Here is a 27796-nt window from a genome sequence, read left to right on the forward strand (position 1 = left end):
TACAGTATAAAACGTACTGTTATTCTGAGGCTGTATATAAAAAGTGTGTGTACTCTGAGGCGGTATAATAATAATTAATTAATATACTAATTATATATAATTATATATGAGGCTGTATATACAAAGTGTGGGTACTCTGAGGCTGTACAGTATAAGAACAAATTGGGGAATAAACCCCAAAACTGATGCTCCTAAGTATGATCAGATATAGAAAATAATCTATCAATATACCTATGTAATATTCAAATCGTCAAAGGCAATGCTGTGATAAACAATGAGCAAAAAATGGAGCATATGAAACCCAATGCACGTGTGGCTATATACCGGGTATTGTATTGTATTGTATGTCTTTATTTATATAGCGCCAAAAGTGTACTCAGCGCTTCACAAAGAATACGGTACAGGGAATTTTAAAAATACAATAAGTGTAGCAAAAATCAGACAATGGGAAAGGAAATCCCTACCCCGAAGAGCTTGCAATCTAAGAGGTTAGAGGGGAAACTTACAGAGACAGCAGGTGAGGGAATAAGTGCTGTAGATGGGTGTTAAATGAAAAAGTTAGCACCATTTTGCAGGGGAAGAGATGGCAGGGAGGCGTAGTTGAGATCAGGTGTGTATGTCTGGCTTCAGGCTTAGGTGAGATCCCCAGCAGCAGGAAGGAGCAGATAGAGGGTGTGAATAGAGGATTTGTGTGGGTGTTTTTTATTGAGGGGTAAAGAAGATGGAGATATATGAATAGAGTTGGAGACATGGGGCTGGTAGCATGGGTGTCCGCAGAAATTTTTTCAGGGGGGGGGGGGCATAATTTATAACCGCAGCGCAATGGCGGTCCCGGCTGCGGCACAGATTGGTCCCGACTTGGGAGTGAGACGGCTTTCATTGGTAGGTAGTGTTACCAATGAGAGCCACATCACTCCCGAGTGCTACCAATGACAGTGCGCTGCGCTTCCTCCTGCGTAGCAGCATAGGCTAGCCTACCACTAGCTGCCTGCCGCGGCGCCAGGGGCACCCACCCACCTCCGTCCCGGTCCACCCACCTCCGTCCCGGTCCACCCAGAGTCTGTTTTTGGCGTTTATAGCGCCGTTAACGTACTGTACGGCGCCATAAATGCCAAAAACAGCCCAGGACTGCGAGTGATCCAGGCAGAGCCGCCAACAGAAATCATGGGGCCCAGGATAAATGAAAGGAGCAGGCCCCCCCGAACCCATAGCGCCCCCCCCCCCGAACCCATAGCGCCCCCCCCCGAACCCATAGCGCCCCCCCCCCCGAAACCAAAGCGCACCTACCACGAAAAAATATCTTTTAGAGCGCAACTTTTACTTAACTGTTTTCTTATTGTGATACAGAATAAAACATTACAGTGCAACCTGTTTATTTTTATATTTTCAACAAAAGACATGTGTCTGCCTGCCTGGGTGGGTGAGTGGGTGAATGACAGTAGAATGACAGTGGGTGAGTGGGTGAATGACGGTGGGTCGGTGGGTGAATGACAGTGGGTGGGTGGGTGAATGATGGTGGGTGGGTGAATGACGGTTGAATGACGGTGGGTGGGTGAATGACGGTGGGTGGGTGGGATAATGACGGTAGGTGCGTGGATGAATGATGGTGCGTGGGTGGGTGGATGACAGTGAGTGAGTGGGTGGATGGGTGAATGACAGTGGGTGGGTGGGTGAATGTTGAATGTGGGTGGGTGAATGATGGTGGGTGGGTGAATGACGGTGGGAGAGAGTGACTGGGTGACAGTGACTGGGTGGGTGGGTGACAGTGACTGGGTGGGTGGGAGACAGTTACTGGGTGGGTGGGTGGGAGACAGTGGGTGGGTGGGAGACAGTGACTGGGTGACTGAGTGAGTGACAGTGACTGGGTGGGACAGTGACTTGACAGTGACTGGGTGGGTGACAGTGACTGGGTGGGTGGGAGACAGTTACTGGGTGGGTGGGAGACAGTGGGTGGGTGGGAGACAGTGACTGGGTGACTGAGTGAGTGACAGTGACTGGGTGGGACAGTGACTTGACAGTGACTGGGTGGGTGACAGTGACTTGGTGAGTGACAGTCAGTGACTGGGTGGGTGACAGTGACAGTGGTTGACGTTGACAGTGGGTAATGGTGACAGTGGGTAACGGTGACAGTGGGTGACAGTGACAGTGGGTGACAGTGACAGTGGGTTATGGTGACAGTGGGTGACAGTGACAGTGACAGTGGGTGACAGTGACTGGGTGGGGTGACTTACCTTGACCGGGTGGGTGCAGCTTGTCGCCGGACGCTTCCCCCTCCTGCCCCCGATATCCCTGCGGCAGCTGCCAGGGACGGGAGGTGGGCTTGGGCAGGGGGCGCGGGAGGAGGGCTCGGGGGGGGGGCACGGGAGGTGGGCTCGTGGGGGAGGGGGCAAGGCCACGAGAGGTGGGCCGGAGGGCACGTGGGAGGTGGGTGCGCGGGAAGCTGGCCAAGGGGGGGAAGCGGGCCGCAGAGGAGCTGGTACTTCCCCCTCCGTCCCACATTGGGAGCAGGCCGCAGAGGAGCTGGTACTTCCCCCTCCATCCCACGTTGGGAGCGGGAAGGGGAGCGGGCCGCAGAGGAGCTGGTACTTCCCCCTCCGTCCCACATTGGGAGCAGGCCGCAGAGGAGCTGGTACTTCCCCCTCCATCCCACTTTGGGAGCGGGGGGAAGCGGCGCCATTTTTTTAAACTTTTTTTTTTTTACATTTATTTAATTAACTGGTGCCCGGACGCGCAGGGGGCCCGGCCTGACCCACGGGGCCCGGGAAGCAGTACCCTTTGTCCCCCCTGTGCCCCCCCCTGTCTGCGGCCCTGGATCCAGGGGGGGGCAAGCGCCCCCCCTTGTCCCCTCCTGCGGACGCCCATGGCTGGTAGAAAGAAATGTGTATTTTGAAAGAAGCGAAGTCAGAGCAAATATAAATAGTAGCAGCATCATGGCAGCCATAGTTTAGTGCTGAGATGTGTGGTCTGGGATAGAAAATGTCCACCTTTCCAGCGTAGTTCACATCCAGGATTGAGGGTCTGTAGGTGTTCTGTAGTCCCCTTGTTCCCCTCCTATTGAACTCCCTGTTAAACTCGACCATGCCACTTAAACCTGGGCCACTTTGAATCTTGTGCTGCTTTTCACAGCTAGGGCTGCTCTGGTTGCTCTTATAAAGGCCTACTAAGTCACCTGACAGAATTTATTTCAGCCCAACCACCTTAATTAGCACATGTGAGGCATATTAACACACATGGTTTTTTCAACAGGGTCATGTCATGCCTAAGTGTTAGTGTAAGTTAATTTAATTAAGACTAGACTAAAGACTACAACTAAAAATACACATAGCACAGGATTGCTTGCAGACTGACAATTCAGGGGTGAATGTAGCAGGGAGGGGGTAGCTATCACTGCCTGAGCGCTCCCAGCAACGAGAACCGCTCGATGAGGATGGACTCCCCAGCCCCCGCAACCCCCAACTATCCCTGGTATAACACACTGGGTCTGTAGTGAAGTGAAGGTAAAAACAGAATAGAGGGCGGGCACTGCTAACCTGGTAGTAAGGAACTAAATGCAATCTCGCAAAAAGTGAGGTTTATTCACATGGGACAAGCACACAGCTCTCCAAAAATCTCTGACGCGTTTCGTACCGCGAAATCTATATAAAACGTGCCGGTACTCTGAGGCTCTATATAAAACGTGCCGGTACTCTGTGGCTCTATATAAAACGTGCCGGTACTCTGAGGCTCTATATAAAACGTGCCGGTACTCTAAGGCTCTATATAAAACGTGCCGGTACTCTGAGGCTCTATATAAAACGTGCCGGTACTCTGCGGCTCTATATAAAAGGTGCCGGAACTCTGAGGCTCTATATAAAACGTGCCGGTACTCTGAGGCTCTATATAAAACGTGCCTGTACTCTGCGGCTCAATATAAAACGTGCCTGTACTCTGAGGCTCTATATAAAACGTGCCGGTACTCTGAGGCTCTATATAAAACGTGCCGGTACTCTGAGGCTCTATATAAAACGTGCCGGTACTCTGAGGCTCTCTAGAAAACGTGCCGGTACTCTGAGGCTCTATATAAAACGTGCCGGTACTCTGAGGCTCTATATAAAACGTGCCGGTACTCTGCGGCTCTATATAAAACGTGCCGGTACTCTGAGGCTCTATATAAAACGTGCCGGTACTCTGCGGCTCTATATAAAACGTGCCGGTACTCTGCGGCTCTATATAAAACGTGCCGGTACTCTGCGGCTCTATATAAAACGTGCCGGTACTCTGAGGCTCTATATAAAACGTGCCGGTACTCTGAGGCTCTATATAAAACGTGCCGGTACTCTGAGGCTCTATATAAAACGTGCCTGTACTCTGAGGCTCTATATAAAACGTGCCGGTACTCTGAGGCTCTATATAAAACGTGCCTGTACTCTGCGGCTCTATATAAAACGTGCCGGTACTCTGAGGCTCTATATAAAACGTGCCGGTACTCTGAGGCTCTATATAAAACGTGCCGGTACTCTGAGGCTCTATATAAAACGTGCCGGTACTCTGAGGCTCTATATAAAACGTGCCGGTACTCTGCGGCTCTATATAAAACGTGCCGGTACTCTGAGGCTCTATATAAAACGTGCCGGTACTCTGAGGCTCTATATAAAAGGTGCCTGTACTCTGAGGCTCTATATAAAACGTGCCGGTACTCTGAGGCTCTATATAAAACGTGCCGGTACTCTGCGGCTCTATACAAAACGTGCCGGTACTCTGAGGCTCTATATAAAACGTGCCGGTACTCTGCGGCTCTATATAAAACGTGCCGGTACTCTGAGGCTCTATATAAAACGTGCCGGTACTCTGCGGCTCTATATAAAACGTGCCTGTACTCTGCGGCTCTATATAAAACGTGCCGGTACTCTGAGGCTCTATATAAAACGTGCCTGTACTCTGAGGCTCTATATAAAACGTGCCGGTACTCTGAGGCTCTATATAAAACGTGCCGGTACTCTGAGGCTCTATATAAAACGTGCCGGTACTCTGAGGCTCTATATAAAACGTGCCGGTACTCTGAGGCTCTATATAAAACGTGCCGGTACTCTGAGGTTCTATATAAAACGTGCCGGTACTCTGAGGCTCTATATAAAACGTGCCGGTACTCTGCGGCTCTATATAAAACGTGCCGGTACTCTGAGGCTCTATATAAAATGTGTCTGTACTCTGAGGCTCTATATAAAACGTGCCTGTACTCTGCGGCTCTATATAAAACGTGCCGGTACTCTGAGGCTCTATATAAAACGTGCCGGTACTCTGAGGCTCTATATAAAACGTGCCGGTACTCTGAGGCTCTATATAAAACGTGCCGGTACTCTGAGGCTCTATATAAAACGTGCCGGTACTCTGCGGCTCTATATAAAACGTGCCGGTACTCTGAGGCTCTATATAAAACGTGCCGGTACTCTGAGGCTCTATATAAAAGGTGCCTGTACTCTGAGGCTCTATATAAAACGTGCCGGTACTCTGAGGCTCTATATAAAACGTGCCGGTACTCTGCGGCTCTATACAAAACGTGCCGGTACTCTGAGGCTCTATATAAAACGTGCCGGTACTCTGCGGCTCTATATAAAACGTGCCGGTACTCTGAGGCTCTATATAAAACGTGCCGGTACTCTGCGGCTCTATATAAAACGTGCCTGTACTCTGCGGCTCTATATAAAACGTGCCGGTACTCTGAGGCTCTATATAAAACGTGCCTGTACTCTGAGGCTCTATATAAAACGTGCCGGTACTCTGAGGCTCTATATAAAACGTGCCGGTACTCTGAGGCTCTATATAAAACGTGCCGGTACTCTGAGGCTCTATATAAAACGTGCCGGTACTCTGAGGCTCTATATAAAACGTGCCGGTACTCTGAGGTTCTATATAAAACGTGCCGGTACTCTGAGGCTCTATATAAAACGTGCCGGTACTCTGCGGCTCTATATAAAACGTGCCGGTACTCTGAGGCTCTATATAAAATGTGTCTGTACTCTGAGGCTCTATATAAAACGTGCCGGTACTCTGCGGCTCTATATAAAACGTGCCGGTACTCTGCGGCTTTATATAAAACGTGCCGGTACTCTGCGGCTCTATACAAAACGTGCCGGTACTCTGAGGCTCTATATAAAACGTGCCGGTACTCTGAGGCTCTATATAAAACGTGCCGGTACTCTGCGTCTCTATATAAAACGTGCCGGTACTCTGAGGCTCTATATAAAACGTGCCGGTACTCTGAGGCTCTATATAAAACGTGCCGGTACTCTGCGGCTCTATATAAAACGTGCCGGTACTCTGCGGCTCTATATAAAACGTGCCTGTACTCTGCGGCTCTATATAAAACGTGCCGGTACTCTGAGGCTCTATATAAAACGTGCCGGTACTCTGAGGCTCTATATAAAACGTGCCGGTACTCTGCGGCTCTATACAAAACGTGCCGGTACTCTGCGGCTCTATACAAAACGTGCCGGTACTCTGCGGCTCTATACAAAACGTGCCGGTACTCTGAGGCTCTATATAAAACGTGCCGGTACTCTGCGGCTCTATACAAAACGTGCCGGTACTCTGAGGCTCTATATAAAACGTGCCGGTACTCTGAGGCTCTATATAAAACGTGCCGGTACTCTGCGGCTCTATATAAAACGTGCCGGTACTCTGAGGCTCTATATAAAACGTGCCGGTACTCTGCGGCTCTATATAAAACGTGCCGGTACTCTGCGGCTCTATATAAAACGTGCCGGTACTCTGCGGCTCTATACAAAACGTACCGGTACTCTGAGGCTCTATATAAAACGTGCCGGTACTCTGAGGCTCTATATAAAAGGTGCCGGTACTCTGAGGCTCTATATAAAACGTGCCGGTACTCTGCGGCTCTATATAAAACGTGCCGGTACTCTGCGGCTTTATATAAAACGTGCCGGTACTCTGCGGCTCTATACAAAACGTGCCGGTACTCTGAGGCTCTATATAAAACGTGCCGGTACTCTGAGGCTCTATATAAAACGTGCCGGTACTCTGCGTCTCTATATAAAACGTGCCGGTACTCTGAGGCTCTATATAAAACGTGCCGGTACTCTGAGGCTCTATATAAAACGTGCCGGTACTCTGCGGCTCTATATAAAACGTGCCGGTACTCTGAGGCTCTATATAAAACGTGCCGGTACTCTGAGGCTCTATATAAAACGTACCGGTACTCTGAGGCTCTATATAAAACGTGCCGGTACTCTGAGGCTCTATATAAAACGTGCCTGTACTCTGCGGCTCTATATAAAACGTGCCGGTACTCTGCGGCTCTATATAAAACGTGCCGGTACTCTGCGGCTCTATATAAAATGTGCCTGTACTCTGCGGCTCTATACAAAACGTGCCGGTACTCTGAGGCTCTATACAAAACGTGCCGGTACTCTGCGGCTCTATATAAAACGTGCCGGTACTCTGCGGCTCTATACAAAACATGCCGGTACTCTGAGGCTCTATATAAAACGTGTCTGTACTCTGAGGCTCTATATAAAACGTGCCGGTACTCTGAGGCTCTATATAAAACGTGCCTGTACTCTGCGGCTCTATATAAAACGTGCCGGTACTCTGCGGCTCTATATAAAACGTGCCGGTACTCTGCGGCTCTATATAAAACGTGCCGGTACTCTGCGGCTCTATACAAAACGTGCCGGTACTCTGAGGCTCTATACAAAACGTGCCGGTACTCTGAGGCTCTATATAAAACGTGCCGGTACTCTGAGGCTCTATACAAAATGTGCCGGTACTCTGAGGCTCTATACAAAACGTGCCGGTACTCTGAGGCTCTATACAAAACGTGCCGGTACTCTGAGGCTCTATATAAAACGTGCCGGTACTCTGAGGCTCTATACAAAACGTGCCGGTACTCTGAGGCTCTATACAAAACGTGCCGGTACTCTGAGGCTCTATACAAAACGTGCCGGTACTCTGAGGCTCTATACAAAACGTGCCGGTACTCTGAGGCTCTATACAAAACGTGCCGGTACTCTGAGGCTCTATACAAAACGTGCCGGTACTCTGAGGCTCTATACAAAACGTGCCGGTACTCTGAGGCTCTATACAAAACGTGCCGGTACTCTGAGGCTCTATACAAAACGTGCCGGTACTCTGAGGCTCTATACAAAACGTGCCGGTACTCTGAGGCTCTATATAAAACGTGCCGGTACTCTGAGGCTCTATATAAAACGTGCCGGTACTCTGAGGCTCTATATAAAACGTGCCGGTACTCTGAGGCTCTATATAAAACGTGCCGGTACTCTGAGGCTCTATATAAAACGTGCCGGTACTCTGAGGCTCTATACAAAACGTGCCGGTACTCTGAGGCTCTATATAAAACGTGCCGGTACTCTGAGGCTCTATTTAAAACGTGCCTGTACTCTGAGGCTCTATACAAAACGTGCCGGTACTCTGCGGCTCTATATAAAACGTGTCTGTACTCTGCGGCTTTATATAAAACGTGCCGGCACTCTGCGGCTCTATATAAAACGTGTCTGTACTCTGCGGCTTTATATAAAACGTGCCGGTACTCTGAGGCTCTATATAAAACGTGCCGGTACTCTGCGGCTCTATATAAAACGTGCCGGTACTCTGCGGCTTTATATAAAACGTGCCGGTACTCTGCGGCTTTATATAAAACGTGCCGGTACTCTGCGGCTCTATACAAAACGTGCCTGTACTCTGCAGCTCTATATAAAACGTGCCGGTACTCTGAGGCTCTATATAAAACGTGCCGGTACTCTGCGGCTCTATATAAAACGTGCCGGTACTCTGAGGCTCTATATAAAACGTGCCGGTACTCTGAGGCTCTATATAAAACGTGCCGGTACTCTGAGGCTCTATATAAAACGTGCCTGTACTCTGCGGCTCTATATAAAACGTGCCGGTACTCTGCGGCTCTATATAAAACGTGCCGGTACTCTGAGGCTCTATATAAAATGTGCCGGTACTCTGCGGCTCTATACAAAACGTGCCGGTACTCTGCGGCTCTATATAAAACGTGCCGGTACTCTGAGGCTCTATATAAAACGTGCCGGTACTCTGAGGCTCTATATAAAACGTGCCGGTACTCTGAGGCTCTATATAAAACGTGCCGGTACTCTGAGGCTCTATATAAAACGTGTCTGTACTCTGAGGCTCTATATAAAATGTGCCGGTACTCTGAGGCTCTATATAAAACGTGCCGGTACTCTGAGGCTCTATATAAAACGTGCCGGTACTCTGAGGCTCTATATAAAACGTGCCGGTACTCTGAGGCTCTATATAAAACGTGCCGGTACTCTGAGGCTCTATATAAAACGTTCCGGTACTCGGAGGCTCTATATAAAATGTGCCGGTACTCTGAGGCTCTATATAAAACGTGCCGGTACTCAGAGCTTGTGACACCAGAGAGAGGGCCTCCCTCTCATGCCGAAGCTAAGCCAAGATCACTACCGGCGCACCGACATCAGAGAGGGCCAGCGCACAAGCTCAACGTGGGACACAGTCAGTGAGGGAGAGAAGCCTGTAGCAAGGGGAGAGCCGGCGCCCCCGGCAGCAACTGCTCTCTCCCAGCCGCCGGGCCCCCACTACCACCGGGCCTGGGACACTTGTCCCGGCTCGCGCTGCCTGCCCCCCGCACGTACAGAGAGTTAATACCGGACACATAAATGACGATATTAAAGGATTGGGCTCTACCGTGATGAAACACTGTGCCACTGCTATTTGTTCTGTTAATAGCACTTCCACCTAAGCCTTGAACCCTATTCCAAACTGGTGGAGCCAGCAAGGCCTAATATGTCTTTGTTTTTCTCATACGACTTTTTCTCGCCAATAACCAATTGCTGCAAGATCCTCACTCCTCTATACTGCAGTGTAGATATCTGCTCACGTTTTTTTTTTTGTTTCAATCTTTTTTATTGATTTATTTCAACGCAGAGAAACACAAATTATTACAGTTGCGAAGGAACATAGACCGGCATAGGTATACATTACACCTCTCTTCCAGGGAGAACAGCAGGAGGTCCTAATCAGATTGCGGAGAAGATTCTTCGGCTGAAAGAGGGCGTTTTTGATATTTAACATTTAGCATTGCTCTACATATCTGAGCGGTTTGGGCGGGCTTTAATACTACTCGTCTTTCTGCTATGTATTAGAGATTTTTAGGTGTGTTAGTCTCTGAGAGAAGTAGGAAGCGGATAGAAGACAGAGGAAAGAAGCAGGGTTGAAAAGAGAGTGGGGGGGGGAGAGGTTGGATGGGGTACTGCGGAAAACGAGAGTGGGGTAGGGAAGTGGAACTGCGGGAGGAGGGCAGGGTAGACAAGGAGAGGTATGTTCCCTGTCCTCTCCGCCCAGCGCATCCCCAGGCAGATTGTTGACCAGGAGTCTGGGGATCAGGTCTAATAATTCAACAAAAAACAATGAAGCCCAAAGCTACATCCAAAATTACAAAAATACACAGTGAAATACATATATACAGTATCTCTTGAAAAGGGGCAATTTAGTTAAACCCTTTGGCCAAAGTGTTATAAGTCTGCTAGCCACATCAAGGCATGACCATTATCAGGTCCTAACACTAACTTATTAAAATTCTTATTTACCTCTATAATTCGAGGAAGAACGATCCCATTGGATCTGTCACAACCAGCTGCATGCAAGACCTGCTCACTTGGAAAGTGGGGAGGGGTTAGTGTTAGGACCTGCTAATGGTCATGCCTTGATGTGGCTAGCAGGCTTATAACGCTTTGGCCAAAGGGTTTAACTAAAGTACCCTTTTTCAAGAGATATATAGGTATTTCACGGTGTATTTTTGTCATATTGGATGTAGCTTTGGGCTTCTAATAATTCGAATGAAATTCTTAACCTTCATTGTCTTTTGTATTTTCTTGTTTTTTTGTTTTTTTTAAGAAAGGAAAAGTGATTTGTACAGTATGTCCTCTATCAGAGCATGCGGGGATTGCACGAGTGACTCGTTCCTTTTACAGAACTGGAAAAGAAACAACATTGAAAGACTGAGTATTCTAAGAGTACTTTGAATTTGTGTGTTTTGACCAACTACAGTACTTACTTTAATTTTGAGGCCAGGGGCTAGTGCAGAGGTGGCCAACACCAGTCCTCAAGGGCCACCAGCAGGTCAGTTTTTAATGGTATCCCTGCTTCAGCACAGGTGGCTGTCTTGGACTGAGCCACCTGTGCTGAAGCAGGGATATCCTTAAAATCTGACCAGTTGGTGGCCCTTGAGGACTGAAGTTGACCACCATAGGCTAGTGGCGCTGTAAGGGACCAAATGGTCCAATCTTAGGAATCCCTTCAATGCAACACAGCGAAGAAGCAGAAAGAAATGAACCCGCTCCCCGGAAAATGAAGAGGGTGAGTTGTATAATGGCGATGAGTGCGTTCGATACACTTCACCGCTCTTACTTGTTAGACCAAAAGAGAACATAGAGGTGACCAAAATCAGCAGAGCATTGTCACATTTACGCAGGCGTTGAAGTGGCTTAAAAAAAAAAAAAAAAAAAACCCCAGTGATACCGTGTCTGATCTGCATTTATTCTCTTTCGCCTGCATTTTACAAAGACATAATCAATATTTAATTGCTGTAAAAACCGGGGGCGGGGGAAAAGCAAAACTAAATCCACTTTTCTTTAAAAAAAAAAAAAAGTAGAATTGCTGATTTGTGTATAAAAAAAAAAGCTGTGGCTGTGAAAATAAGTAGTGATACGCCCCAAACCCCCCCCAAGCCCCATCACACGTCCACCGCCAGTACCTGTTCATAGGTGAAAATACTGCGGTACTCTGTAATAAATCACTATGGCAAAGAATGGGCCTGGTTTTGGTTATGATCCGTGTTATAGGCAGTGGTTGGAGCATTATGGCACTGGAGGGGGAGGCGGGGTACAGAGGTACAGAGATCTTGTCTAAATATATTAAACAAATATGGTCCACATTGTTTTTTCCTCAGGGTTAAAACATTTAAACTCATTTAAAGCCGGACACAGTACCACTGCTTTTGTCTGCCACTGGAACCGCTGGATATATAGGCCTGCAGCTGTAACTGCTATGGAAGCTGTATTTCACCTATAGAAAACGCTTAGTCACACTGCTTCTCTTTACATGGCAGCATGGTCATTTCCAGGGGCTGGACCAATGCTATTTAACCCCTGTGGTGCTGGAGAAGATAGAAATACATTTTGGGTTTCCCTGCAATGTTTTGCTGGTATATACATCACTGAATGTGTTAACTTGACTTCGGTTCAATTGACCTACAGGTTGAAAATCTGACCTAGGTCGTTTGATCCTAAACCAGCCCCAATCCTTCTGGTTATCTTATCCATATCAAGAGGACTTGGGCACTGCAGCTCAGGCTGAGTACTGCCTGGCAGGGATGCAGAAGGGTTGTTTCATTTGTAGCTTCTTCTGCAGGGATCAGAGTTACTGTTAATGATGATGAATGATGATGATGATGATGATCCTGTTTGCTGTTTCTGCAGAGTCACGTGGGGCCCCTTTAAGTTTCCATAGAGGGAGGCCTGTGGGTGTCACATGATGGACATGATATAATGAGACGACATCAGAGAGGGAGCCACAGTCTGCAGGAGAGAGAGCTGTGCTGAACACTGCGCACTGGGAGTAGAGGGACCACTGCAGCAGCTGAGACTATCTGTACCAGGACAGCACCCACTCCAAAGGCAGGGCGAGCTCCTGCTGTACAACAGGGTCAGCCTTCAGGAGGAAGGAGCAGCAATTCCTTCCCTGCTTAGGATATGTTCACCAGCAGCTATCAGGAAAGGATCAGCACTTCTTGTATTGGACAAGCACTTCCACAAGAAGCACCTACCCCCAGGAGACCTACCCCCAGATAAGCACCTACCACAGCACTCCAAGAAAAAGCACCCACCTTTCTATGTGTGTGCACTGACATGCATGTATACCCCCTGAACAGGTAATGGAACAGCACACTATAAGGAGATGGATAGTGTTGGCAAAGTCTATAGGAGTGGCTAGTAATTACCCCGGGGAGAGGAGCAAGCAGAGAGAGAAGCAGCAACAGTAGCACCCCCACATGCAGTATAGGGTGAAGCAGCAGAAATTAACTACTGCATATAAAAAGGAACACAAGCAACACCCAACTCCTGCAGAGCAAAAGAGAAGCAACAGCACCACCAACCACCACCGTACTGTAACTTGCAGAGCAAAGGGAGAAGAAACAACAGCTACAACTACCGTAAGCTAAGGGAGAAGCAACAGCAAAGGGAGAAACAGCCCAGCCCAGCTCCCACAGGGGAGAGGCAGGAGCCCAGCTCCCACAGAGGCAGGAGCCCAACCCAGCTCCCACAGAGGCAGGAGCCCAGCCCAGCTCCCACAGGGGAGAGGCAGGAACCCAGCCCAGGTCCCACAGGGGAGAGGCAGGAGCCCAGCTCCCACAGAGGCAGGAGCCCAGCTCCCACAGAGGCAGGAGCCCAGCCCAGCTCCCACAGGGGAGAGGCAGGAACCCAGCTCCCACAGAGGCAGGAGCCCAGCCCAGCTCCCACAGGGGAGAGGCAGGAACCCAGCTCCCACAGAGGCAGGAGCCCAGCCCAGCTCCCACAGGGGAGAGGCAGGAACCCAGCTCCCACAGAGGCACTAGCCCAGCTCCCACAGGGGAGAGGCAGGAACCCAGCTCCCACAGAGGAGAGGCAGGAACCCACCCAAGCTCCCACGGAGGAGAGGCAGGAGCCCACCCAAGCTCCCACGGAGGAGAGGCAGGAGCCCACCCAAGCTCCCACGGAGGAGAGGCAGGAGCCCACCCAAGCTCCCACAGAGGAGAGGCAGGAGCTCTTGGATGCTAGTGAGTAGAGCGAGAATAACAGGTACTGGAGAGCGCAGGGAGAAGGAGCAGGACCCACACCCATCACAAGAGGAGAAAGGGAAGCAGCTCCTAAAGAGGAGGGAGGTGCAGCAGCAGCAGCAGCAGCAGCAGCAGCAGCAGCAGCACCCACTTCCAGCACAACACATGGGGAATGAAGAAACGCCCACCTGCCATAGCAAAAAGGAGAAGCAACAGCATCCATCCCCTGTCACAGGAGAGCAGCCACCCCCTGGCACAGGAGAGCAGCCACCCCCTGTCACAGGAGAGCAGCCACCCCCTGGCACAGGAGAGCAGCCACCCCCTGGCACAGGAGAGGAGCCATCCCCTGTCACAGGAGAGCAGCCACCCCCTGGCACAGGAGAGCAGCTACCCCCTGGCACAGGAGAGCAGCTACCCCCTGGCACAGGAGAGCAGCCACCCCCTGGCACAGGAGAGCAGCCACCCCCTGGCACAGGAGAGGAGCCACCCCCTGGCACAGGAGAGGAGCCACCCCCTGTCACAGGAGAGCAGCCACCCCCTGGCACAGGAGAGCAGCCACCCCCTGGCACAGGAGAGCATCCACCCCCTGTCACAGGAGAGCAGCCACCCCCTGGCACAGGAGAGCAGCCACCCCTGAAGGGCACAGGGATTTATACACACATACTCTAAAGTGGATACAGTATATCCTATGGAGCAGCCAGCCCTGGCACAGGACAGGGCACAGCGCCGGGGCACAGCAGGGGCACAGCTCAGCACATGGTGAGTTATTTACTCTCTTCTCATGTCTATAGCGTTATGTACAACATGACAATACGTATATTATTTGCACTAGATATTGGTTTATGGCAAACAACATGCATGTCACATGTATTATGTCATGTGATTTGTCTATGTACATATGTGTATACTCTGCTGTGCATACCAGGCTGTGCCCCTCTCCCCGGGCAGGACAGGCGGGCACATTGTATATGTGTGACTCTGTGCGGTTGTTATGGTGTGAGGATGTACACGTGACGTGGGCTCTGTATGTTATGTATATCTGTGGTTAGCGTGTGTGTGTGTGTGTGTGTTGCGATGATCAACACAACATTGAGTGACCACGTATCAGAGACACATAATCCTATTGCTTTAAATGGGGGTTTCCTTGCATAGACTTGGAGTATGTGTTTAGTGCTGTGTGTTGTGTAGTCCTGTGTGTTGTGTAGTCCTGTGTGTTGTGTACTCCTGTGCGTTGTGTCCTCAGCACGGTACACACCTCTCACACAACCTATTGAGATTTCGGGTGGGGTGTTATTGTTTAGAGGTAACAGCAAATAATGCCGAAGTACCTGGGGGTACCTAATGTACAGTACGCAGGGAGTATTATCCTCTATACACGGGGTGGGTGTGAGGGGGGATATATACTGTAGTATGGGGGACATTGGTCAAACACTAACACATGCAGTGAGTATCTGATGTGACAGGTGTAGCTCTGTGATGTTATATAATCACAGGCTGCTGCGTGTGTGTGTTACAGGCTGTGCGTGTGTGCGTTATGTATGTGTGTGTGTGTGTGTGTTACAGGCTGTGTATGCACGTGTCTGTATGCATGCGTGTGTATGTATGTATGTATGTTAGAGGCTGTGCGTGCGTGCGTGCGTGTATGGTATGTATGTGTGTGCGTTATGTGTGTGTGTGTGTGTGTGTGTGTGTGTGTTACAGGCTGTATTTGTGTGTGTGTGTGTTACAGCCTGTATTTGTGTGTGTGTGTGTGTGTATGTTACAGGCTGTGTATGCATGTGTCTGTATGCATGCGTGTGTATGTATGTATATATGTTACAGGCTGTGCGTGCGTGCGTGTGTGATATGTATGTGTGTGTTACAGGCTGTGTATTTGTGTGTGTGTGTGTGTATGTTACAGGCTGTGTATGCACGTGTCTGTATGCATGCGTGTGTATGTATGTATGTTAGAGGTTGTTTGTGTGTTTTGCTCTCAGTCTATGTTGTAACCCCATGTTCAGGCTGTACCTGTGATGTTATGATACCACGTATTATATTGCTTGGTTTGTGTTACAATAAACTTAGGCAGTGTTCCCAGTAACTGTGTGTCATGAATGAAGCATGCTGTGTAGTATGTTGCATGCTGTATATGTGTGTGTTACAGGCTGAGTATGTGTATTTTACATGCGGTGTGTGTTATGGTGCGTGCGGTGTGTATGTTAGACGGTATGTGTGTTTTTTGTGTGTGTGTGTATGTTACAGACTGTGGGTTATGTTGCATGGTGGGTATGTGTTAAAGACTATGCGTGGGGGGGTGTACCTTACATACTGTGTGTTAAGCTGCATGCTTTGTGTGTGTGTGTGTGTATGTTTGTGTTATTACAGACTGTGTGTGTATTAAGGTGCATGGTGTGTGTGTGTGTGTGTGTGTGTTAAGGTGCATGCCGTGTGTGTTATTACACACTGTGTGTTAAGGTGCATGCGGTGTGTTTGTGTGTGTGTATGTTACAGACATTAAGTTGCATGCTTTGTGTGTGTGTGTGTGTGTGTATTTGTGTTATTACAGACTATGTGTGTGTTAAGGTGCATGTTTTGTGTGTGTTATTATAGACTGTGTGTGTTCGTATGTGTGTGTTATTACAGACTGTGTGTTAAGGTGCATGCTGTGTGTGTGTATGTGTGTTAAGGTGCATGTTTTGTATGTGTGTGTTATTACAGACTGTTTGTATGTGCGTGTTATTACAGACTGTGGGTGTGTGTTTGTGTATGTGTGTGTTATTAGAGCCTGTGTTTGTGTATGTGTGTGTTATTACAAACTGTGTGTGTGTATGTATGTATGTATGTATGTGTTGTTACAGACTGTGTATGTATGTGTGTGTAATTACAGACTGTGTGTGTGTGTGCATGCTGTGTGTGTGTTAAGGTGCATGTTTTGTATGTGTGTGTTATTACAGACGGTGTGTGTGTGTGTTTGTATGTGCGTGTTATTACAGACTGTGGGTGTGTGTTTGTGTATGTGTGTGTTATTACAGACTGGGTGTGTTTGTATGTATGTATGTGTGTGTTATTACAGACTGTTTATGTGTGTGTAATTACAGACTGTGTGTGCGTGTATGCATGTGTGTGTGTGTTATTACAGACTGTGTGTGTATGTGTGTTATTACAGACTGTGTGTATGTATATGTGTGTGTGTGTGTGTTACAGACTGTGTATGTGTGTGTGTTATTACAGACTGTGTGTGTATGTGTGTTATTACAGACTGTGTGTGTGTATGTATATGTGTGTGTGTGTTACAGACTGTGTGTGTGTTATTACAGACTGTGTGTGTGTGTGTGTGTGTGTGTGTGTGTGTGTGTGTGTGTGTGTGTTATTACAGACTGTGACTGTTGTGATCACTTCTCTTTTTTCAATGTCCGCATTCCATCTCATGTTGCGCAGATAAAATTCAGTCAGTGTGATGTAAACAGAGAGGAGGAGCCGAGAGCTCAGTGCTATCCTCCTGCATTGTGTGTGTATACTGTACTATATATATATATATACAGTATATACACACATACAGAAAGCAGGAGCCGAGAGCTCAGTGCCGTCCTCTTGCATTGTGTGTGTGTGTACTGTACTATATATATATATATATATATAATCAAAAAATAAATAGATGATACCGTTCTGTGGCTAACGAAATGCTTTTATTTGTGCGAGCTTTCGAGATACACTGATCTCTTCTTCCGGCGATGTTACAATGCATTGTAACATCGCCGGAAGAAGAGATCAGTGTATCTCGAAAGCTCGCACAAATAAAAGCATTTCGTTAGCCACAGAACGGTATCATCTATTTATTTTTTGATTATTGAAGCTCGGCTAACACGGTACTGATACCTCTACGTGTGTGTGTGTGTGTGTGTGTGTATATATACTGAGTTAAGTTATGGTGAGTAAACAAAGTGACAAAAAACCTCCACAGCAAAGCAAATATGCAAATGTAAATACAACTGTATGCTCATCTGCATGTCTTAGGCAGGTCTGCAATCCCGCCTTTCCTCATCATCACCCAGCACACAGCACTTCCACTGCAGCAAGGAATTCTGGGAAATGACATGCAAATGAGCACACAGTGCCACTTTTTGCTTCAAAAACCATTTTTAACATGGTTCCCTATAGGCTTAAGCTTGCTGTAACCATGCACAAGATTGGCTAAGATCAAGGCGAGATGAGTGCTCCTCTCGACCTGCACAGCTATGACCAAATGCAGTACTATCCTACATGGGGCTCCAGTAGGAAAGGTCTGTGGCAAGCATTTGGCCCTCTAGCTCGTTGAGAGGTGGTGTCCAGGCCCCGGACCACAGAACCCCTGAGCCTTCGGGCTAAGGGGGGATGGCATTCGAACAACCAGCCCTTCGGGGCTGGGGTGCACCCGCACAACCCTCGAAAGAGGGGATATGATGTGAACTCCCTTGCGGGCCTCGGGCCAGAGGGAGGAAGAGACGGATGTCCTGAATCCTAACGGAGGACGGCATCAATGTCCCTGGAGACCTAGGCTTTCGGGCTGAAACCTCCAGGGAAACTGGGCACTGAGGGCGGGTCTGACTTCGGTTGGACAGTCCAAGGGCAAGCTCCCTATCCACTGAAGTGTACTGGGATCCGATGAGCGAGAGGGTGTACCCTCTCGTGAGGAAAAAAAAAAAAAAAAAACCTGTCTGTGGGTGGTTTTCTTGGTATGCACCTTAACCCTTGCTGTGCTCTAAGCTGTGACCATGCAGCAAGCTTAAGCCTATAGAAAACCGTGTTAAAAATGGTTTTTGAAGCAAAAAGTGGCACTGTGTGCTCATTTGCATGTCATTTCCCAGAATCCCTTGCTGCAGTGGAAGTGCTGTGTGCTGGGTGATAATGGGGAAAGGCGGGGTTGCAGACCTGCCTAAGACATGCAGATGAGCATACAGTTGTATTTACATTTATATATATATATATTGTCGACAAATCACCAAAAAATCTACTCGCCAAACAAAAAAATCTACTCGCCACCTAGTACCACACGTATGCTGCTTGGGCCAATAGGAGCTCGCCACGATGTTAAATCCACTCGCCCGGGGTGTGCAAATGTATAGGTTTGTCGAACACTGTATATATATATAGCTCTGTCTCTGGGTGGGTTTACTGGCTATGCATCTTAACCCAGGCTCTGCTCAAAAGCTGTGCAATGCAGCAAGCATAAGTATATATATATATATATATGAGTCATTACTGACACTAGCGAACTCTCTTCCCATGAGCGCTAAAGGCCATGTATGTACATACTGTGCTATATGTATGCACACACAGCTGTCTCTCACACATACTAATACTCCTTATTTTTCCATCCCTATACACCAAAAGGGACCACATAGTATCCACACACACTTTTAGTTGTGCTACTAACTCTCACATTTCCACACCCACCCACACCATTTATATCCCCTCTCACTCCACACACACCTTGTGTAGAGCACAGTTTATACTGTGGGCTCTCCATTCATTTTTATTCACACTGATACACATACACACTCTTTCTTCACTTGCTTTCAGTTACCCTTTGACACCTCCAGCCATAAATCTCATACACAACTGGGGAAGGACCAGCTCAGATAACATTCCAAGAGACACTGTTTTTAAGTTATCCTTGCTTCATTCATTGTAACATCGGAAATCTATTTATTTTTTGATTATATATATATATATATATATATATATATATATATATATATATATATATATATATATATATATACATACATACAGTGTTCGACAAACCTATACATTTGCTCGCCCCGGGCGAGTGGATTTAACCCCCGGGCGAGTAAATATTGGCCCAAGAAGCACACGTTTGGTACTAGGTGGCGAATAGATTTTGTGGTCATTTGTCAACCACTGTATATATATATATATATATATATATATATATATACACACATACAGTATGAGCACTGAGCTCTTTGCTCCTCCCCTCTGTATGTGTGTGTGTGTGTGTATATATATATATATACATATACACACACATACACACACATATACACACATACAGAAGGGAGGAGCAGAGAGCTCAGTGCTATCCTCCTCCATTACATTGAGTGTATACTGTACTATATATATATAAATATAGCGATCTCTATCTTCTCCCCTGCAAATTGTACTCTTTCCCCTGCAAGTCCTGAAAAAATGGCCGCATGGCAATGGGACACTATGTGAAGTCATGCGGCGCCACGTTGAGTGACGTCACGGCACCCCATTGCCATGGCAACGCGGCATAATTTGGTGTCCTGTGATGCAAAAGTAGAGCCCCCTGTGACGTGACGGCGACCCATACACGCGCATAATGAGCCAGACGGAGTCCTGCGCATGCGCATGGCACTCCTCCAATGTGACGGTGTCTACAAGGTCGCCCAAGTCTGCCCCCTCCGTTGCCAGGGAGACGCGAAGCGCCAAAGCAAAATTGAGCAACGCAAGTATACCTGGCAAGGCAGCAGTGAGGTGGGTATCAGAACCCCACTATGTGAGAAGAGAAAAAGAGGACCCAACCCACCAAGAGTGTCACATCGTACGAACCCCAATATTCAGGTCTAAATACCTTATATTAAAATCCAAAAAGACTACATTGAATAATGAAAGTAATAAATAATCAGGATACTTAAAGTGGTACCCAAGAATAAACTCAATAAACTACAGTATACAGAACCTGAAAAGGACTAACAAACACACAAAAAAAAACAATAAAACAACCAACAAACATATAATCACTACCAACACGCATAGAGAACGCAGAACAATAATGGAGCTAGCTAATGATATCACTCATTCACGAACCATAGTAAAACTTCCAGGGAGAATTTGAGATGACGGAGGGGCAGAGGCGTACGTCCACTACTGAAACAGAAAATTATCGCCTGTCAAGGAAACACTTCACATTTTGTTGTTCAATACCCACCATACGTCTCTCCATACCTCTTTGCGTTGTCTTTAACTTCTGAATTATATTTGCATTTAGGGTCCAAGTTTCACATCCATAAGTGAGCACGGGCAGAATACACTGGCCTAAAACTTTCTTCTCGAGGCCCAGTGGAAGGGTCCCTTGAAATATGGTCTTGTTTCTTTCAAATGCCTCCATCCCATCTTCCTTCTCCAATTGATTTTCAATCAAAAGGTTCCCATCCATTGTTATTTGCCGACCAAGGTTGACATAGTCTTTGACTTCTAGTTCTATTCCATTTATTTCAATCTATGCAGAGTTGACACATTAGTTGAACATAACTTTGTTCTTGCTGAGATTCATACGGAGGCCAACTTTCCTATTTGCTTTGGCAAGTTCTCCAATTTTGCTGCTGGAGGTCTTCTGGACTTGTGGGAAAAAACCCAAAGTCAGCCAGCAAATCGTATATGACTCAAATATTCAGCGTTGATTTTGATTCCTTTTTCTTCCCAATCGTATGTCTTGAACAATTCTTGAAGTGTTGCAGTGAAAAAGCTTTGGTGACACAGTGTCTCCCTGTCACACTCCTTTGCTGATCCTTATCTTGCTTGTATCTTCATGTAATCCAATGGTTGATGTGGCATTCTTGTAAATGTTCTTTATAATATCAATGTACAATTCTATCACACTTTGTCTTCTTATTGCATCTAGGACCACTGAGGAGTAGATGGAACCAAATGCCTTTTTTGTAATCTATGACTCCTAAACTGAGTGGTAGATCATATTCATTACTTCGGGAAACCACTTCTTGCACAACTTGGATGTGGTCCATTGTGTTGTATTCACTGAGAAATCCCACTCGTTCTTTAGGCTGGCCAAAGTCCAGGGTCTGTTGTAGCCGATTAGCGAGTATCTTCGTCAAAATCTTGTAATTAATTGGCAGTAGCCTGATTGATTTGTCTGGAGTTCTTGAGTTCTTCTCTGTCTCCTTTCTTGAGGATGAGAATAACTATGACATTACTCCAATGTTCTGGAATCAGTTTCAACTGATTTCTTGCGCACCCTCCCGCGCCCGCACGCCGCATAGACGTGAACACTGCCTTAAGGCAGCCCGTTCGCGTTCGCGTCCGCAGTTCAGTCAATATCCTGCATGTGTTTTTTTTTTTAATAAATCAGTTCTGTAGTAAGAAAAAATACTTTTAGCATTTTCTGTTTTTAAAAAAAACAACTTAAAAAACTTAAAAAAACTTTAAAAAAAAAAAAAAACAACTTTGAAAGACCAATTTTCTTGTATTCTATTTTAACAGCCATTTGCTAAGGCACTGCCCCTTCATGTCCTGTCACAGGCCCTGGCACACCCCTTTGTCAGCTCTGCCCTCCCTCTAGCACATGTCAGTGCAGGAGTGCTCATGAATATTCATGCGCTTCCACTGACTGACAGAAGCAAATAAAAACATGCCAGCTCTAATTATGACACCAAATTTCGCCTATCAATACATGGAGAACGAATTGACCTGCAGCTATACAGTTCTTTAGGTAATTAGAGATTGCACACATAAAACATTTGAAGTAAAAAAATAAATGTAAAAAAAAAAAAAGACTGAACTGCAGCTTTAAATACTCTGAACACATTCACTTAACTAATAATTAAGGGAGGGGTTTGCCTATTGAACTCAGAGGGACATACCAAGGAGATGTTACTTAGATACATTTTGTTGCAATTTTTTGCTTTGCACAGCTCTGCATATTCAGCTCTTGTGTCTTGGGGTGGTTTCATTTCTTGTCATCTCCTCATTAATGTCTTTGTCTCATCTGATATTTCCTAATCCTGTTTGTTTGTTCCTCCTGTTTCTTTCTGCGCTTTCACCTGCGAGCGTTCAGATGCCCTCCCTAGTAGTTTGTCCGTGTCTCCAGGTATTTCGAGCAAAGTGTAGCACTTTTTCAGTTGAAATTCTCTGCTGTTATTCTTAAGGTTCCTGGTGTTGACTTTTGTTTTCGTCTTCTTTTTAAATCAGTTTTCACCTTCCCATCTTCGCATTCAGATTGGCACCGAAAGCAATTGGTAATCCGTTCTCGTGTCAAACCGGTTAAGGACTGTGCACTTGGCAATCACTGTGTTTCTTGTTACCTAGGATTTAGTCCATTTCATTCTTGGTTCCATTGGGTGCACCCATGTCTATTTTCTATTTGGATTCTTTTTGAAGAATAAATTCATGATTAGAAGTTTTCACATTGGTAGAATTTGCACAATCTGTCCCCACGTTCATTCCTGTTGCCGTAACCATACTTACCAACTCATGCTTCTTCTTTCTAATGGGCGCCAATCTTGCATTGAAATCTCCCATAATAATCTTGAGGTGACAATTTCCTTTGATGTATGTACAGTATGTATGTACAGTATGTATGTATGTACAGTATGCATGTACAGTATGTATGTACAGTATGTATGTACAGTATGTACAGTATGTATGTAGGTACATCTTTATTTGTATTGCACCATTCATGTACATGGCGCTTTACCGCAGCAATGATAGTGACATAATAGGAGACATGAAAGGTATAAGTGCTTCGTGTATTAAAGTAGACGAGGAAATGGAGTCCGGGCCCGAAGAGCTTACAATCTATCTGATTCAAATGTGTTCTCATTTGAAGTATTTCCGATGAAACAGGAAAACATCAGTTACCGAGTATGCAAAGCGTGATCTTCAGATCAGGACAGTGCGCAGTGTGGAAACCAGAGAGAGAAAAGGGAGGGGTAGGGTAATAAATACCGTTTTGTTATTAAAAGCAATGATTTTTTTTAGTCACACAGAAAAATATTGTGCGTATATAGATTGTAAGCTCTCAGGGGCAGGGCCCCCATTACATTCTGTATCTGTTTGCCCTTATTTGTATGTCATTCTGTTTATGTAATATAAAGTACATAGCTCTGTACCCCCATTGCACCGCGCTGCAGAATATCTTGCATGTTACAAATAAACGATAAAAAGGTGTGTGTGCCGAGCACGCGCATTTTAAGTGAAACTTTTGTCTTTTGTCACTGTTTTGTCACAGAAATTGTATTTGTGATGGTGATATTTTTAATTAAAAATCAAATCACAATTTCAGTGACAAAACGCAAAGAAGTGTGACTTAGAACGTGCATGCTCGGCACCCCCCCTTTTTTACCTTTTTGCACGTCTATATTTATACTAACAGTGAATTCCTCGTTTGTGTGCGTCTGTATGTGCCGTCTCCCAGTCTCCCAAGTGTTCTTGGTACTGTGCCGGGCACCAGGGACCTCTGTGCATGTGCGCTGGCCCGAAGACCCTTCTGCGCATGCGCCGAGGCCTGCTGCCGGTTCTGCGTCGTGACGTCACTTCCGTCACGCGTTTTTGTTACAACGATCGACATTTTCCCCATCAAAACTCTGTAGGTGCCTGCAAAGAAGTTTCACTTTAATAATAATAATAATAATAATAATATAATCAAACACAACATTGGCTGATTTAATGGTAGAAGTCTTCCACTTTATTGTCTGTGTGACTTGATGTTGGGGCACACACTTGCATTATTTGAAGCCTGTATTTCTTTGTCAACTGAATGACGATTCTGGCTGTTCTTTCCGACGAGCTTTCATATCCCACTAAGTTGTGTCTCCTTTCCTGCTAACGATAAAGCCCGCTCCTCTGATTCTTCCATTTTCTGTACCTCTGTAACATAATACGTGTCCGCCTTGGAGCTCAATGAGCTCTTTTCTTCTTCTCACTAAGGCCAGCAATATCTCAGGTTAATCTTTTGAAGTTCATCGTCCAGGTCTTGCAGTGCCGCTTCACTGGAGAGAGTCCGGCAGTTGTAGCTAGCAAGATTGAGATTTTGAATGACGGCGTTTGATTAACCTCCGGGGGTTCTTAGCACCCACTTCATGTCTTCTTCCTGAACACCTTGTCAAGCCTGGGGACAATCCAGCCTCCGGAGAATGAGGGCCATTCATTTTAGGTGTATTTTTTGGGGGGGGGGACAGTGGAGAGGGGAGATAGAAGAGAACAGAGGATTGGGAGGGAGAATAGTGGGACGGAGAAAAGATGAGAGGGAGAAGAGAAGAGAGGTGAGTGCGGTCTTTAGAAGCAATGTAATGTCTTGCTTTCCTTTCCACCTCACTGGCCAGTGAAGACACAAGGACATAGGTATGAGGTGTCGCGCGGGTATGAGGTGTAGCGCAGGTATGAGGTGTCGCGCAGGTATGAGGTGTCGCGCAGGTATGAGGTGTCGCGCGGGTATGAGGTGTCGCGTGGGTATGAGGTGTCGCGCAGGTATGAGGTGTCGCGCGGGTATGAGGTGTCGCGCGGGTAGTGTCTCGCAGGTATGAGGTGTCGCGCGGGTATGAGGTGTCGCGCGGGTATGAGGTGTCGCGCGGGTATGAGGTGTCGCGCGGGTATGAGGTGTCGCGCGGGTATGAGGTGTCGCGCGGGTATGAGGTGTCGCGCGGGTATGAGGTGTCGCGCGGGTATGAGGTGCCGCGCGGGTATGAGGTGCCGCGCGGGTATGAGGTGCCGCGCCGGTATGAGGTGCCGCGCCGGTATGAGGTGTCGCGCCGGTATGAGGTGTCGCGCGGGTATGAGGTGTCGCGCGGGTATGAGGTGTCGCGCGGGTATGAGGTGTCGCGCGGGTATGAGGTGTCGCGCGGGTATGAGGTGTCGCGCGGGTATGAGGTGTCTCGCGGGTATGAGGTGTCGCGCGGGTATGAGGTGTCGCGCGGGTATGAGGTGTCGCGCGGGTATGAGGTGTCGCGCGGGTATGAGGTGCCGCGCGGGTATGAGGTGCCGCGCGGGTATGAGGTGCCGCGCGGGTATGAGGTGTCTCGCGGGTATGAGGTGTCGCGCGGGTATGAGGTGTCGCGCAGGTATGAGGTGTCGCGCAGGTATGAGGTGTCGCGCAGGTATGAGGTGTCGCGCAGGTAGGAGGTGTCGCGCAGGTAGGAGGTGTCGCGCAGGTAGGAGGTGTCGCGCGTGGGCATTGGGATGTTATGCGGAGGCTCAGAGACTCAGGTTTGGGTACCTCCCGTTAGTGTATGTGGGGCGCAGTTACAGGATTAGTATACAGAACGGTTGCTATACCCAACATCATAAAGGAATCGGATAAAATGTGTCTCTAAGTGCGTCTGTTCTTCTCCGTCTTTGCACCAGTTATTTCGGCCGGGGCCGGGATAAACCTCTCTGCCTATGAGATCAGCATCAGTGTAAGAAGCTGAAATATGCAGTACTGTAAAAGTCTCATCCATAGGATTCTTTTTTGGGCAGCAAATTGCATCATTTTGATACTTATCCCCTACGGTTATTACCCAGATGTTGCTATTTTCTTGCGTACAAGATAACGTTCCTTATGGGGCTAACACAGTACACCCGCCCTATCTTTGTAAATCGGGCGTACAGAACCGCTGCCTACATGGCTGGCGCTATATAAATAAACTTCTACATACTGTACATACAATGTACGCTATTCGGTTTCATGAGTTTTATTCTATTAACCCCTTCACTGCCATGGGGGTCTGCCACATAGGCCTCTCTGCTAGAGAAGCGGGGGGGGGGGAACGGTGGAAATTCAGTGGGAACGCAGCTTTACGTGTCGGATCTGTTTTGTGGCTGTTTTGCTGGTCTTTCCGTGGCTTTTCCCTGCCGTTTCCCTGCGTGTCTGTGTTGATTTGATGTGTTGGACTCGCAGCAGCCAGTGGCTTGGCCGCTGATCTCGGGGTTAGGGAATGAAAGCTGCAGTTCAGGCAATATCCTGCATGTGTGTTTTTTTTAATAAATCAGTTCTGTAGTAAGATAAAATACTTTTAGCATTTTCTGTTTTAAAAAACAACAACTTTGAAAGACCAATTTTCTTGTATTCTATTTTAACAAGGATGCTTGTTCCTATAGCAACGATTTACATTCCCCATATTTAAAGATGTCGCCAAACTTTGCCGATCAATAGACGGAGAACGAATTGACCGGCAGCTATACAGTTCTTTAGGTAATTAGAGATTGCCCACATGAAACTATTGAAGTAAAAAAATAAATAAAAAAAATAAAAAAAACTGAACTGCAGCTTGAATGTGCGCAGCTTGAATGTGCGTAGCTTGAATGTGCGCAGCTTGAATGTGCGCAGCTTGAATGTGCGCAGCTTGACTGGTTTTGTTGAGAAAATGCATTTGAAAAAATGTTTTTCTCTGTTCTGGTTTCAGTTGGCTGTCAGATCAACACTATATTTATATATATATATATATATATATAGCGGCATATTGAGTTGTAGACGGTGTCTAGTTTGCTAAGGTGAGTTTGGGGTGCTGTACCGTATACTATGTCCCTATAGTCTATAATTGGCTTTAGCATCTGCTGTACGATGCGCTTTATGACCAGCAGACATAGGGAGGACTTGTTCCTGTAAAGTACCCCTAGTTTGGCATAGGTTTTGGATGTCAGGGTATCAATGTGCAACCCAAATGTTAAATGGGAGGCAAACCATATACCCAAATATTTAAAACTAGTAACAGGGGCTAGGATGGTATTAGAGTTGGTTCTGATCTGAAGCTCAGTCATTGGTAACTTTAGAAATGTAGCCTTGGTCCCAAATACCATTGTTACAGTTTTGTCAGTGTTTAAAAACACTTTGTTTTGGGAAATCCAGTTTTCAAGTCTCGAAAAATCAGATTGGCGTACGTGTACAAGGTCAGAGGCGGGGGCTGCGTGCATGTAACATTGTGTCACCCGCGTACATGTGCATGCATAATACATTCTCTACGGCTATGGTTTGATTTGTTTAGGATTCCAATTCTATATACATTTCAATTCTTTTGTCCGGCGACGTGAGATTGCACGTTTAACCGTATCAGTGCCCTTGTGACGTTCTTACCAGCTAGGTCACGTGTCTGGCACGCCAGTGGCCCTCTTGACACACCAAGTACATGATGAAGAAACGCTAGCTTTCCTGGTGCTGATCGGACAGACGGCTCCACCGCCGGCCCCCAACATTTCTGTCTCCATCAGCCAGGGCCGGCGGCGGTCTTGTGATTTTGTTGCCGACCGCAAATGCCGTGC

General features: G+C 47.0%; 1 protein-coding gene across 1 annotated transcript in view; it reads left to right on the forward strand.

Annotated features, from left to right (window-relative positions):
- Positions 1 to 11866: 11866 nt before the first annotated feature.
- The window catches only part of LOC142494627 (uncharacterized), a 223779-nt gene continuing 207849 nt past the window's right edge, over positions 11867 to 27796 (forward strand). Inside the window, exons 1-2 of the mRNA XM_075599057.1 lie at positions 11867 to 11897; positions 13106 to 14581. Of these exons, the coding sequence (XP_075455172.1) occupies positions 11867 to 11897; positions 13106 to 13830 (756 nt within the window). The 3' untranslated portion in view covers positions 13831 to 14581. The remainder of the gene's footprint in view (positions 11898 to 13105; positions 14582 to 27796) is intronic.

This window comes from Ascaphus truei, chromosome 5 (genome assembly GCF_040206685.1).
Source record: "Ascaphus truei isolate aAscTru1 chromosome 5, aAscTru1.hap1, whole genome shotgun sequence".
In the NCBI taxonomy this organism is placed as follows: Eukaryota; Metazoa; Chordata; class Amphibia; order Anura; family Ascaphidae; genus Ascaphus; species Ascaphus truei.